Source organism: Papilio polytes, unplaced genomic scaffold, assembly GCF_000836215.1.
Source record: "Papilio polytes unplaced genomic scaffold, Ppol_1.0 DF824225.1, whole genome shotgun sequence".
Taxonomy (NCBI): Eukaryota; Metazoa; Arthropoda; class Insecta; order Lepidoptera; family Papilionidae; genus Papilio; species Papilio polytes.
The window spans coordinates 428932-442101 of NW_013524979.1; the positions used below are offsets into that span (position 1 = coordinate 428932).

At 32.1% G+C, this 13170-nt stretch overlaps 2 protein-coding genes and 1 long non-coding RNA gene across 3 annotated transcripts in view; all 3 read right to left on the reverse strand.

The window, feature by feature from the left end:
• Positions 1–5691, reverse strand: part of LOC106110466 — a 6424-nt gene extending 733 nt beyond the window's left edge. The window contains exons 1-7 of the mRNA XM_013292311.1: positions 5590–5691; positions 4067–4504; positions 3239–3587; positions 2521–2607; positions 1709–1827; positions 793–888; positions 20–265 (exon numbers count right to left, since the gene is read on the reverse strand). Of these exons, the coding sequence (XP_013147765.1) occupies positions 20–265; positions 793–888; positions 1709–1827; positions 2521–2607; positions 3239–3587; positions 4067–4504; positions 5590–5691 (1437 nt within the window). The remainder of the gene's footprint in view (positions 1–19; positions 266–792; positions 889–1708; positions 1828–2520; positions 2608–3238; positions 3588–4066; positions 4505–5589) is intronic.
• An 877-nt stretch (positions 5692–6568) lies between these two features.
• On the reverse strand, positions 6569–9677 carry LOC106110551 (trichohyalin-like). The gene is made up of 6 exons (XM_013292411.1): positions 9501–9677; positions 9023–9201; positions 8517–8693; positions 7508–7720; positions 6823–6929; positions 6569–6663 (listed from the first exon to the last, which is right to left on the reverse strand). The coding sequence occupies exons 1-6, from the start codon at positions 9658–9660 to the stop codon at positions 6585–6587; spliced, it is 915 nt and encodes a 304-aa protein (XP_013147865.1). The 5' UTR covers positions 9661–9677; the 3' UTR covers positions 6569–6584.
• A 393-nt stretch (positions 9678–10070) lies between these two features.
• LOC106110553 lies at positions 10071–11945 on the reverse strand. Its single transcript, XR_001226104.1, has 4 exons — positions 11830–11945; positions 11364–11458; positions 10839–11096; positions 10071–10215 (listed from the first exon to the last, which is right to left on the reverse strand). It is a non-coding gene; the product is annotated as an uncharacterized LOC106110553 (long non-coding RNA).
• Between the last annotated feature and the right edge of the window lie 1225 nt (positions 11946–13170).

The following is a 13170-nucleotide window of genomic DNA, read 5'->3' on the forward strand; positions in this document are numbered from 1 at the left end:
AAAGTATAGTATGACTCACGGAGAGTGTAGCCATGCAGCAGTCGGGGTCCCTGTAGCACGCACTGAGGAGGTAAAGCGGCGGAGCGGTCTGTGCGGATTGTGTGGTATGTGCGGACTGTGCGGACTGTGCAGTCTGTGCGGTCTGTGCGGACTGGTCGCGCTGCAGCGGAGCACTACGCCACGTCTGGCGACACGCCAGCTCGCCGAGACTGAAGCGCACGGCCCAGCCCCCCGCACGCTCTATGTGCATCATACTACTATGCTTCTGGAAATCACCCTCATATATGAAACTGTAATCTGTTTTTATTATAAGATGACAAATGACTAAGCGACCATCTGCGCCGAGAAAGCGAGGCGAACGATGCGTTGCCAACCCTTATACAATGGATTATTACCAACCGTCAACCCGCTATGTCCCCACGTGAGAATAAAAAGTTTCATCCGTCCTACTATCACCAATAAGGTGACAGATTGAATCGTTATGAAATAAATAAGTCCGTCCCCAAGTTGCTTAGGGTGGGACAGATGAAACTTTTCATTCTCATCTGTTCCCTCATGGGAACAGAGCGGGGTGACGGTTGGGAATAATCCTAATCAATGGAGGAGACTCATTGCGTCTCCTTCGTCAAATCCACTCTCCCTTCACCATCCATTAGGTATAAAAGGAGAGGGACAAGAAAGATGTTAATATTATTATTACACAGATGTTACCATTATGTAAAATAACCTATAGTTAAATTGGAAAATAGCTTTTTTATTAGTTTTTTTTACTAAATTCCTACAATTATTTACCTCTTTAATGTGTTCCTCCAGTAAATTGATTGGCCCAGTCCGAGAACATATGACACATTGCACTGTAGTAAAATCCTCCAACACATTGTGCATATCCTATTTAAATAAAAACATACAATATACTCAAAATTAATAAGTTTTTAACAAGATAGTTAAAAAATAGCTACCAAGCAAGTAACGCAAGCATTAATAGAATATAAGCAAAACAATCATTATCTCATGCAATTAAATAACATACAATACAACCACATAAATTAAAACAATCACATCGTACTGTACTACTAATACTAGTTTTAGCCCGCGAATTCATCCGCGCGGAATAAAAAAAACTAAGTAAGTAGTATATGTGTTCATTCATCCCAACTTTTGCATTTTCATTACCTTTTTATTGATAAATAAAATAAATAGTTTTTGTAATAAATGCTAGTTTGGATGGATGGATGTTTACCACATATCTCCAAAACAACTTAACAGATTTTGATTAAAGTCGCAGATGTAGAGCATTTGAAGGACAGACACCATTTACTTAGTTTTTTTTTCAATTTCCGGCGGAAGTCGCCGCCAAAACTTACTATTAAAATTCTACCAAGTAACCAAACACTTTTTATATATCGCATTAATTTTTATGTTACCTTAATCCCTTGAAACCTCCTCCTCAGTTAATAAATATTACAGAAATATTTAAATTACCTCTCACCAGTAAACATTTAGACGCAATTTTATTTATACCTTATTTCCACTAATGCGACTGATCGCAATTATTTACTATGTCCCTAAAACATTTCCAAATACATCGCCACGGGAGAGAAAAAGCCCACTAGTAAGAAAAGTTGTTGAGTAATTTAGTGGAAATAGGGTTTAAATTAAAAATCCCTTTCCCTTTCCTTTTCCTTGAGCATGTGGTGAGTATACCCACAGTATTTCGATCGATTTGTCCAAGCACTTGATCAACCAATTCAGAAATATTGAGAGAAGCACCTACTTCTTCCGGAGAGTCCAGATATGATTCCAAAAGATCCATAGCATGATTATTCTCTGAAAACATGAATATGTAAACTAATTTTAACAATTAAAATAGAATACTATTTGCGTTGAAACGCCTTTTTTATGTAATAGCAATACTAATAACATCATAAGCGCCTGCCACTTTTGAAGAGCAACAGATAATGTTCGGATAACCGCCTTTAGATTTTAGGGCCTGTCCCACCACTGGCTGATAGATGCTCAGATAGCTTGAAAATAACGTCACTGTTAGATAAGGGAAAAAATCCGATATTTCCATCACATATTTGACACATTGTTATCAGATTATTTACAATTTGGTGGGACAGGCCCTAAGTATTGTATTAATCCTCTTTCATAACGCATTGAAACTAGCTGAAGTACAAACATTTCCTCTTTAGAAAATCAGTTTCATTTCTACTAGAAATATCAATGATATGTAAATATCTGTATACTATTAAATAGTAGTTTTGTAAATGTATTATTAGTACTAAACATATACTCTTATATTCTATTAAGTAGTAGAATACTGTATTCCACTAAACATATAGTTTTCAATAATAGAATACTTCATTTTACTAAATATATGGTACTCTGTTACTGGTTTCTAATATTTTTATAGTGGTAATTATTGCTTTAATGAAATTATATGAAAATAAAGAACACAAATATTACATGGAAAAATAGTTATGATAAATTATTTTTAATAAAATATAAATTTCATACCTTCAGTTTTGTAGATGTTCTGAAACCCGAATTCATCCGGAAAATTCAAATTGGATTCTTGAGTGTTTATTATGTTCTGTTGCTTACCTGAAAAATTAATTAATAATAGTAAAAATAAAAGCGATAATAGTAATGATTCCTTATGTAAAACTCTTGGTAATTCAAAAAATAAAGCTTAAAAATAGAAATAGTGAAGTAATATAAATTATTGTGGATTTCTACTATCACATTAATCTAAAAACATATTGAAACCTCAGTATTTTGAGAGAATGGGATTTGACTGTTTTCATAGGAACGAATTAACAGTGAGAACCTAGGATTATTTCTGACTTCTAATAAGTATTATAAAGAGGAAAGATTTGTAATTTTACATTTTTGTTTGTATTCAAATAGGTGAAAAACTACTGGGCAGATTTCAAGAATGCTTCCACAACTAAAAATCTATGTTATCAGTGAGTTACATAGACAATATTTTTTATTTTAAATTTTGAATTCAATGCTTTTACATGGATTGATGGATGTTTGTTAATTTGTAGCTTAAACTGCTGACTAGATTTTGATGTAATTTGTCATAGATGTAGACATAGTCTTTAGGAACACATAGACTAATTACTTTTTTTATTATTTCTACAGAGTCTAGCGGGTAAAAACTAGTAAGAAATAATAAGAGAATAGAGTATCTATTACGAAGGGAAAGGAATAAATTGGTTACACTTACTTTCATTATCTTGCATCTGAGCTGTCCAGGGTATATTGCAAATATTACCAAAAGCGTCAGCAAATTTCGGTAAATCAGTCTTAATTTTATTACCACCATTAGTATCAATTTTTATATCACTTTCTGGTGTCAATGATAATCGGTTTATAAAACTATTTATCCTATCCATGAATCCTGTGTTTTCAATTATTATTGAATTATCCTCTAATATAGGAAATTCCTCCTTAGTCTGACTGTTTGATACAAGTTCACGGATTTCCGATACATTTTTTATATGCTCCTCAAAATATGAGCCTTGACTGGTCGAAGGATAGATTACGTTCATTATTCTAGATTTTATTGGAGGTAGCTATAAAAATATTGAATAATGAAAAAAGAGAATAGGTTTTCTGCTGCTTTATTGACTTTGACCAATTGTAATGAAAGAGATTATATAAACCTCACAAAAAAAAAGTAAATTGGCAACCCCTTATAACACTAAATGACATAATAAGTATTTGTAAAAAAATTCTACAAATAATTCTCATATTCAGTTAATGAGGTGAACATTTTATATTAAAGAAAGTCTAATCAAAATAATTTAACACTCCTTAGATTAAATTCTAATTGAATTCAAAAATGGTAACCAAAATACTAAAAAAAACTGAAAACTCTGACACATTTAGGGCCTGTCCCACCAAATTGTAAATTGTCTGATAACAATCCAAGATAAAATATGTGAGGGAAATATCGGATTTTGTTACCTTATCTGACAGTGTTATCATTTTAAGCTATCTGAGCCTCTATCAGCCAGTGGTGGGACAGGCCATTAGTATTGAATCTACTTACCACTTCGCAAATATTTACTAAATCTTCTACAGGATAAAGTTCATCTTGTAAAGCAATAGGAGTCACATCATTATTTAAACTCTGATTAAACACATCATTAACATCATTGAATACTTCATCTTTAAATATTAAATCATTTTGTTTATTTTTAATTCTTCTTTCATCAATTTCATGCTTTACCTTCAATATTCTGTTCTTATCTCTTGGAGAAGAATATGTTTTAGGTGTTGTGTTTCTACCGATAAGTGTTTTCGGTCTGTATCTGATGAATAAATCCTTAAAACGAGGACTTGATCGTCTTGGTATGTGAGTGCGTTTGGGTGTTAAACTTATGGGTGGGGAGAGTATTAAGTTTTCCTGATTTTTGGATTTTTCTTTATCCTGAAATAGATTTAGTACAATTTTGCATAAACAAATAGGAAAATTTTTAATACTAAACTGTTTTTAGGTTTGTAGGTAAAAGGGTACTAAAAAGTATTGGTAGCAATGGATACAGTTACAGGAAGGGAAAGAAGTACTTATGTGGTAATTAAGGGTGACATTATTGTAGAAATTGGTGTTTTATTATATTTAGCATAAAAACTCCAAAGTTATACTAAAATATCTTGATAGCAAGTAGTTTTACTTTTTGGAAATGTGAGGAATTATTATGTGGTCAAATATGATTATTCTTTGTGTAAAATTAATGTTATAATTTTTTTATAATAAGAATGTTGAATAAGGGTTTTTAAGACTACAAACAATATTATAGTGCTAAGGCCCATATAGTGTTACCATAATGTAGGTATAGATAATTAAAAAATTACCAAAGTAATGTTTAAATTTACCCTTAAATTTGATTTTTCTAAAGATGTCTTCCTTCTGGATAATTTTTTTCTGGCAGAAAGATTTTTGCGTTCCAATTTAATAAAATTAATTCTTTCATTTAATTCCTTCTCTGTTTTTACATTTTTGGCAAGTATAAGTTCTTTTAAATATATTTTCTGAAATATTATAAGCATGTTTTAGTAAACTTACTAGTAATTTTAAACTATTTAATTTAATTAGTCTATTTATTCATTACAAAACATTTAACTACATAATACAAATGACTTCTTATAAATAAACATAAGCAAATATCCTATTTTTGTGCCTTTGCTAATTGAAAGTGACAACATTTTTTTAAATAATGACTTCTTACAACAAGGAAAAAAAGAAAAACGATCATAGAAAACAGACAATTATCTAGTTAACTTAAATTAGATTCTACTGAATCGTGGATGATGAAATGACGCAATAAATCCAGTAAACGAGCCAAAGTGAAAGAATTGTAGATATAATATGTTTGACAAATGTATTATTGTAAAGTAAATCAATATTTTTGAAACATTCCACTTGTTTGGTGGAGATTGTCATTTGTTTTTCTTTTAGGTACTAATTTCAAAAGTTGATAATTTTACGTTAATGTTTACTTACATTAAAAACACAATACCATTTGAGTCTTAAATAATATTTAAAATACGTAAATATGAAAATCTACTTACTTTAAAATTGCAAGGCAAACATAAAGATTTAGCAATTTGTTGCAACGCTCTGTAGGAACAATTGTCTAAAAAATCCCAAGAGTATTTCTTTTTGGCCTCCATAATACGAGTCGATTTACTTTATCAAACTGACTTCTATAAATATCATCACCAAAATCCATTTAGCAAGCGAAAACCACTTTAATTTTATTAATTTATCAATGATTTTTTCCGTCAACCAACTTCAGCAGCCATTGCGCTTTTTAGTTATTGTTTTAAGTTAAAAAAACGGTTAACTAAAAAACTATAACTCTGCTAAAAAACGTTAATTTTTACAGATGCAAGCGCCATCTTTTATAAGACAAGAAACAACATTTTTAATCAACAGGGAGGAAAATAAGATAATTTTTGTTTTTCCTTTAGTTTTAAGATTTCTTAGATCATTGAGGGCAAAATTTAACAATTTTTGATTTTTAGGAAGATCATCTTAGAAACGCGAATAAAAAGGTACTAATATGAACGTTATTCGTCTTTAATAAAATAACTGTCGATGGCGCTTACTCCGTTTCACTGATAAACTGTTATTTTTGCGATACATATATTTATGTTTTTTTTTGCAAACAAAACCAAAAGTTTTCGTTATAAGTCTTACATTCTCGCCTATTACGCGATAATTAAAAAAAATAAACTAATTTAGACTTGAAGTTTACTGTTGTAAATTAGATTAATATAAACAGTACGATTTACAAAATTTGTTTAACTTATCAAATAGGAATTATTACTTCTTTTTATCGACTTCCCAAAAAGGAGGTAGTCAATTCGTCTGTATGTTTTTTAAGTCTGTAAAACAACGGTACATATATACCGTCAATTTTAGTTTTAAAAAAAATATACAATAAGTACTTATAAGGTAACAAGGCTGTAGTGATTTAGTGCATAAGTTTTAAGGTGAATTTATTATAGGAATTCGGTTTCATTTGTTACATTTAATAAATTAACATATAATTAATTAACTTTTAGCTTATTTGTGGCAGTGGCTGGCTGTATTTATGATGCTTTTGTATAACTTTCCTAAATGGATGAACTGGATTAGTGCTGTAATAAAAAAAGCAATGAAAATATTATGTAAGTATATTTAAAAATCTATTATATTGTTGATTTGAGTTACAAGACTGTATTAGATATTGAGTTAATATTATTTTTATGTTAGTGATAGAACTCTGTAATCTTAAATGTACATTTCATATTTGTTACCTGTCTATCTTCGAAACATTTACTCTGTCCTTCATAGCGTCTCTGAACGTAATGGGTTTCTTTGTAAATGGATGTTGTTTATCTTCGATATTTTTTATTTCAGTTTCCTGAAATACGAAAAGGACATTGAAATGTGGTATAAGTATTATTTTTATATGATGTATGAAGATTGGACGAAATACTTCAAGCTTCTTTAAAGTTTCCAGTACCCAAGTAATAAGGTAAGAGTTGATACAAAGGTTTACAAACCCCTTTTTTTGTTACCCAAAGGGAATGCATCTTACGCATACTCCGCGCCCAGGGGGACGCGGTAGTTATGTGGGACTCTCCCCCATAATGGGGGACATACCCACTAAACCCATCGGTTCCTCCAACGCCTAAAGCCGGGGTTACGGGCACGCTTACGCTTACGCCCGCGACCCCGGCCTGCGTCTGCTGCCGAAAGGCGGTACCCTCGAAAAGTTTACGAACCTGGTTCATGCTTAGCCAGCACAGTTGTATAGTTGCGCTAGCCAGGCATAGATTTGTTGGACTCAATGTTGTCAGTTAGTGTTCACACAATACCAGTTCTGTTATTGCGCGCTACTGAACAACTGTACTGGCCAGTTGTGAACCGCGTATTAAGGTTTTACACGAATTCCACGACATGCAAATATGTATTATGTTACTTTTTGATTAGACTTACCATAACAATATGATTGTGTCTTATTTGTTCTGTCAGGCCATGTCTATATTCTAATTGCTTTTTTAACTCTTCGTTAGCGCTGTTTAATTGCTTCTCTAATTCGGAATACGCTGTTCTCTTAACATTCTGCATTTGTTGTGACCTTTGCAGTTTCGCTTCGATATTTTGTTTATTTACGTTTTCCAAATGTAACCTGTATTCCTGAAGAGCTATCTGGAAATTTAGGAAAAGATTTATAAAACCTGTCCGAAATTATATTGCCATCTCTCTTACTCTTATGGTAAACAGCAGTGATGACAGTATTTTTTGTACTAGTCTTAGGGATTAGGGGAATTGTAATGTCAGGAAAAATGAGACGGGAGTTTCTCAGGACTACGGTTCTAACCTACAATATTGAAATCGAAATAAATACGAATTAATTTCTGTCATAGATTGACAACAGCTGTGGGTTTTGAATTGGTTTGATGTAGTTAATTTTAATTCATATTCCGGAATTAGTAATAATGCCCAAGTGTAATATTAGCGTATTTTAATGAGATTTAGATTTAAAAAGCCACATGCAAATTTCCCCGCGCCGTGTCGTACTCACGCCCTCTTATAATGAGTGTGCTGATGTTATGCAAAATATAAGAGGTATAAATTTTCTAGTTAACGCGACGCAGCGCGAAACAACGAGCTAAATTTGCAAACTTTATGAGCAAATTTAATACCACATAGCATCTCAATAACACGATGGTTTTTTTTCATATTTACGTATGTATTAGGATCTTTTTTAAAACCGTAGCCTTTTACTTCTACGTAACATTCATAAGAGATTTTGTGTCGTTATAAAATCTAGATATGTACAGATGTTAAATTATTGCTAAACCTTCCTTAGAGACAATATAATGCATCTAAATTATGATAACTTGATTGTCTTAAATGCATGAACGTATTTTTTTTAATTGGTGCTTTGGGTCAGATTAAATTCATTATGTGCCTGCAACTACGTTTCATATATTTTACTCACTTCTTTCTTATGTTTTTTTCTTTCGTCTTCCTGCTGCTTCCGATCTTCATATCTTTTGTCCTCGATTGTTTTTATGTCGTTTATAATTTTATCCGCTTGTTGTTCTAATTCAGACGCCATGTTTCTTTCTCGATTATAATAATCGACGAAAATTGAACTTTGTTGTTGCAAATTTCTCTGAAATGTGAACAATTACAACTGTTGTTTTATTTACCAAATAATCTTATTAAAAATGTATAATATTTTAATCGTTACTATATAAAATGTATATGTGAAAGGGTCAATCTTGTCAAATTAAGCGATATTTTACCAAGGAAATAAATCTTAGAAAGAATTACTTATGAAGTAGAAATGTATGTATTTCTGCAAAATGCACGGTTTACATGATTCCAGTCCAGCGATCGAAGCCAGTGTTTGACTGGAACTATGTTAACCGGGCATAACTTTAGTCGTTTTGGTAGATGAGAGAAGTAAAAGTTAATGTTTTTAATTTGATATAAACATACTATCTGTTTAATTTTGTTTTCCTTTTCTTTTCTTAACTCTTCTTCTGCTATTCTTATATTATTTAGGTCAATCACTCTCTCGTTGTTTTTCTGATTTTTTAATCGTAACACTTTTAACTCGTGTCCATTTATAAAATTCAATCTGTTTGTCATTTGCTGTTCTTTCTTTTGTTTTATCGCTGCAATTAAAAATATACAATTGAGACAAATTCTAGTTTTAAATAGGGCGACTTTCAATTTAGAATATGTTTGCAATTAATCACGCATAAATCAAAACTAGGTCGTTCATATTTGTAAATGTTAGTTTTTAATTTTTGTTTTTCATGCCCTGTTGTATTTAGTACAATCGAGCTATGTAAGTATTAAAATAAAATTTAGAGGTTCAAAATATCTTTGTATTATCTTTGAAGGGATGATTAATAAATTTTTGTTAAGGTATTTCGGTGTGTAATTTTTCTATGTACATTGTATTCTATACCATTGTAGTAATCCTCTTCCATTTTCTGCTTTAACTTATCTAATCTTCTGTTTTCTTGTTCTCTTTCTTTCTGCAATGTTTCCCGTCGCTCTCTATTCGCACTAGATATCTGCTCGTCGTATGCTCGTCTGCGTTCACGCATTTCTTTTTTTAATCTCATTTCTTCTTTTCTTTCTTTCTCTTCCTAAAAACAATTAAAAAGTATATTTTCGTTCTGGTAAAAGGACAGGGTATTGGGATTATTTAGTCTTTTTTGAGGTTAAGAGGAGATATTACTGAAACATTTGATTGAACTATTCGGAAGAGGTTTACAGAAAGCGATGAAGAATAAAGATTCTTGGCAAGAAAAGAATATTTTAATTTAAATATAAATGCTTCTTTTATGGGGAGAAAAACTACTTTTTCCACTAAACATAGATGTCGCATGATTAACTGCGGTGTAAAGTTCAGTACATGCAAATACTTTTGGCTTTGAGAAAAGACGTCTATCAAATGACAAGCACACAAAGAACAGTCGCCATTTGTTTTGAATTGGTAAATTAACTTGGTTATGTATTAAGATACCTTTGATCGTACGTCGTTGATTAGAACTTGATGCCAAGTGCTTTCCAGTTTTTCTTCTACTTTTTGTATATATTCCTTCTCTTCCATTTGCAACTTTTGCATTGCTTGTAGCTGTATGTTGTCTTTTCTTGTGCACTGCATGCCATTTGCACTGTAATTAAAATTAGGCATTTTTATTTATTTTTAATTGATTTAATGGATACATTATTTATGCTTCCTTCTCTACCTATTGTTTAAAAAATATCTAACTTTCTATTCGTTTATTATTCTAAAGCGAATTTTTTTTTATAACATAAGGTGGCAAACGAGTAAGCGGCCACCTGAATCCGCCAAAATGACGAAGCGACCGCTGCCCATAGACATCCGCAATTGCAGATGCGTTGCCTACCCTTATCCGATAGAGGAGGAGATGCACATAAAGAGAATATTTCCCCTTCCTATGCATCTCCTCTACCGTCAAATCCACTTCCCGTTCCCATCCTCTCCTTATAAGAAAAGGGTGGTAAAACATTAATTTAATGAATGTTTGTTACTAGGTATATCCAACACGACTCAAGGGAATTTAATGAATGTCACAGATGTTGAATATTGTCTGGAAGAACACATAGGCTATTTACCAAGTTCTTTTGACAGTCCCGCGCTTACGAAATCGCGGGCAAAAGTTAGTTGTAACACAAATGTGCTAGGATTTCGTAACTAGCAGATGTTGATGAAGTACAGTGGACTGTCATCCAAATTATCAGATGTGGAAAGAAAAGATTGAAGAATACTCACATTTTTTCTCTTTCTAACGCCCTTTTGCATGCTATAATCTTCTCCTTTTCTATTTCTTCTTCGTATTCTTTTAACTTGCTCTCTCTTTCTTTGCAATAATCACAATCTTTCATAGATTGCTTCGTTAATAGTTCTTGTAACAGACTTTGTTCTTCTCCTTGTAAAAGAAGTTTGAGTTTTTCTCGTCTCTGTCATAATTCCCTTTCTTCTTTTGTCAACATCTCTCTTACTCTCTCATCGACACGATTTATTATAGCTCTATAATGTAAGAGAAATTAAGGGAATCCAGTGATTTGGTACAGTAAAAGAATTAAATTTGGTTCCCACTGAGAATCTAATAACTTAGATCAAACTAATATAGCTAAAATTTAGCACGTATGTTGTTGCAGCAAGTTTACGATCTTTTTGCATTGTGCGTGACGTATCACCAAAATGGGTAGGAAATAAACATCCTTGACTGTATATTTGACTAAAAGCTTGTATTAATCTTAGTATGATTATGCTATAATAGAAAGATCTACTTACTTTTGTAGATGTACAGTATCGTAGTCTACTATATCTGATAGCTTCTTCATATCTTCAACATTTATAGAAGAGGCCATATCGCAATGCTGTCGAACCTAGAGTTTATTTTACCGTTACTTTACACTGCACAAAACCTTGTTTTAAAACAAAACACTACCGATCCGCCCCATATTCAGCTCTAATATCTATACCCTTCCCTTTGATGTTAATTTTTTTTTAAATCAGTTTAATAATGTCGGTATCAATATAAACAATCAAAACTTTATAACATTAGTATAAATATTGCTATCTCTGTTTCTCTAAAAAATAATGAGTGGGATGATAATATTTCGACATTGTAAATGCACAGCTATACCAATTAATTAGTATAACACAAACCGCACGTTTGAACTGAAATAAAATTCACAAACACTGGCCACTTTTGAACAAACAGCGGTCAATGTGCAAATAACATTACGAAACTTACATTCCAAAATTGAAATGGATGGCCAAAATAAACGGGGCACTGTTTGACTTTGTGTGGAAGACCGACCATGATTGATTCCTTTTACTGGAAAAAATTAAAAACAAAATAAAAAAACCAACGTTCACATGTACCCCCTGCTGTGTTTCATAAAGAAAAATATAACGAACGTGTTCGTATCCGTTGTTGACACGGCTTTGTAAATATCGACTAAATTTTTACGTAGATACCGGTTACTAAGGAGCCTGAGTATTGATTTTTGCATATATATAGCAGTCCATTTATTTCATACCATCTAATTGGACAATGTTATTTACTCAAAAATAAGGAAGACCGTTCTATATTTACACTAACTATCGCCTGCGACTTCGTCCGCGTGGAATTAAAAAATACAAAAGTGAGTAGCCTATGTGTATTTCCACACTATCCTCTACATCTATACCAAATTTTATCGAAATCCATTCAACCGTTTAGGCTACAAACTCAAAGGCTACAAACAAGCCTGTGCGTTTTTCCAGGCTATGTAATTATTTTTATCTATACTTTTCAGCTAGATCTGTTTAGTCTTTCTGGAAATAACAAAAAACATCCATCCATCCATTTAATCTAAACATCGCATTTATATTACTTTGAGTTTAAATAAGATCGATACTTATGTTGCTTAAATCTACACTTAGGCTCAGTAATCGTTCATAAACAGCGTGTTTCATAAGGATAGATTCCTATTCAATATTAAAACCCCACCCAAATAAGTTCTTGTAAAAAATGTATTCCGTACATTTTCAATATAGGAAAGTGCTAATCTACCAGGGGTGCAGAAATAAACAAGGGGGCTACAAAGTTTATTGCAGTTACGAACACGCGAAGTTCAACGGCCTTATACGGGTGCAAGGATTTATGTGATGCATTAATGTAATTTCGTTAAGAGATAATAGCTTGGGGAAGTTAACGGTCAAGGATGACCGCGATAAAGGCGCGCCTGTACTCTATATTGTGGTTGAACACGGAACTGTTGTCTAATTTAAGACGGTTTATGAACTCCTGGTGTTATGAACATAAGTGTTGATAAATATTCCTAGGTTATAATAATTTTATTAAGGTTTTAAGATATAATAAGATGTAATAGAAACTTTTTAAGTAATGTACGGAATATCCTAAAGCATGTTTGAGATTACGATAAATGTGTTCTTTATCAAGAAACTAGCTTTTAGCTAATCCGTTCGCGTGGAATTAAAAAGACAAAAGTGAGGAGCATATGTGTTCTTCCAGACTATCCTCTACATCTATGCCAAAATTCATTGAAATCCGTTCAGCCGTTTAGGCTACTAACTCTAACAAACATCC

Coding starts and splice junctions, on each gene's coding strand:
- LOC106110551 (XM_013292411.1), bottom strand. CDS start 9,660: ATGAGATTAAAAAAAGAAATGCGTGAACGCAGACGAGCATACGACGAG. Junction 7,721..8,516: donor GAAAAAAACATAAGAAAGAA/GTGAGTAAAATA, acceptor CTAAATTTCCAG/ATAGCTCTTCAGGAATACAG. Junction 6,930..7,507: donor GACACAATCATATTGTTATG/GTAAGTCTAATC, acceptor TTCGTATTTCAG/GAAACTGAAATAAAAAATAT.